General features: G+C 57.7%; 1 protein-coding gene across 1 annotated transcript in view; it reads left to right on the top strand.

Annotated features, from left to right (window-relative positions):
- Positions 1-273: 273 nt before the first annotated feature.
- LOC130587618 (carboxypeptidase A1-like) overlaps positions 274-1,685 on the top strand; it is a gene marked incomplete at its 3' end in the record, with an annotated part of 5,185 nt that continues 3,773 nt past the window's right edge. The window contains exons 1-2 of the mRNA XM_057388595.1: positions 274-489; positions 674-755. Of these exons, the coding sequence (XP_057244578.1) occupies positions 365-489; positions 674-755 (207 nt within the window). The remainder of the gene's footprint in view (positions 490-673; positions 756-1,685) is intronic.

The following is a 1,685-nucleotide window of genomic DNA, read 5'->3' on the forward strand; positions in this document are numbered from 1 at the left end:
CRGCTCTGCCCCCTGTCCTGGGTTGAGCCACACCAGAGTCCTGAGCCAAACCAGTTCCCCACCATCGTGGTGCTGGGATCCAGCTCACCGAGCCCCATGGGTGAAAAATCCAAATTTTGTGCTTTCTCATCCTGATTTTCTACTTTCCCTGCCCTCAGCTGGCACCGGGGGCGGTGGGATTTGGGCACCTCCCGGTGTCACCGTGCCAGCAGTGACTCAATCCAGGCCTGGCCGGTTCCTGGGACAGGTTTAGCCAGGACTGGGAGTGCCGGGATGGGGAACARCAGGGCCTGACCTTGGCTGGTGGCAGCCAGAGCCTTCCCACGGYCCTGGGAACGGGGACAGCTGTGGGGCCGCCGTCCCCATGGGATTTAAGAGGCCCCAGGGTGCTGTTGGGACCCAAGAGTGGCTCTCCCCGCTGACCATGAGGCTCCCCGTGCTCCTGGCTGCCCTGGTGGCAGTGGCCACCTGCACCGAGACCTTTGTTGGGTAGGGGGGCCGAGATGGGGATGGTGGCACCGGGAGGGGCAGAAGGAGCGGGTTCAGCCCTGGGGAGTGCGGGGAAAAGGTTCAGGGGAAACCCCTGGGATGGGGGGATACATGGGGTGGGGTTAGGCCGGACTAACAGGGCCAGAGCTCATCCCACAGTCCCCAGCACCCCCTGACCCCACAGGCACCAGGTGCTGCGCGTCGTCCCCCAGAGCGATGAGGAGCTGCAGAAGGTGCAGGAGCTGCAGAGCCTGGAGCATCTGCAGGTACCGGCTGCGGGGTCGGATTTGTGGGGTCGGGTTTTGTGGGGATGGATTTTGCGGGGTTCGGTTTTGCGGGGTTGGATTTTGTGGAATTGCATGTTGTGGGGTCGGATTCCGTGGGGCTGGACTTTGCGGGGTCAGATTCTGTGGGGTTGGATTTTGCGGGGGTTGATTTTGCAGGGTTGGGTTTTTGGGGTCGGATTTTGCGGGGATGGATTTTGTAGAATTGGATGTTGTGGGGTTGGATTTGTGGGGTCGGATTTTGCGGGGTTGGATTTTGCAGGGATGGATTTTGTGGAATTGGATGTTGTGGAATTGGATGTTGTGGGGTCGGATTTTGCGGGATCAGATTTTGCAGGGTTGGATTTCACAGGGTTGGATTTTGTGGGGTCAGATTTTGTGGGGATGGATTTCGCAGGGATGGATTTCGTGGGGATGGATTTTACGGGGTTGGATTTGGTGGGATTTTGCAGGGTTGGATTTTGTGGGGTTGGACTTTGTGGGGTCAGATTTTGCAGGGTCGGACTTTGCGGGGATGGATTTCGCAGGGTCAGATTTTGTGGGGTCAGATTTTGTGGGGATGGATTTTGCAGGGTTGGAGTTTGTGGGGATGGATTTCGCAGGGTTGGATTTTGCGAGGTCGGATTTTGCGGGATTTTGCAGGGTTGGACTTTGTGGGGTCGGATTTTGTGGGGTCAGATTCTGCGGGGTCGGACTTTGCAGGGTCAGATTTTGCAGGGTTGGACTTTGGGGGGATGGATTTGGTGGGGACGGATTTTGCGGGGTCGGATTTTGCGGGAATGGATTTTACGAGGTTGGACTTTGCAGGGTCAGATTTTGGGGACACCCCCAGCCCACATCCCTCATTTTACACCCCCCAAACAAAGCAGGAACGGGGCTGGCTGTGGGATTATGGGAACCAAGCGGTGAAAG

This window comes from Malurus melanocephalus, unplaced genomic scaffold, assembly GCF_030028575.1.
Source record: "Malurus melanocephalus ecotype Western Australia unplaced genomic scaffold, MMel_1.1 scaffold_2150, whole genome shotgun sequence".
Lineage (NCBI taxonomy): Eukaryota > Metazoa > Chordata > Aves > Passeriformes > Maluridae > Malurus > Malurus melanocephalus.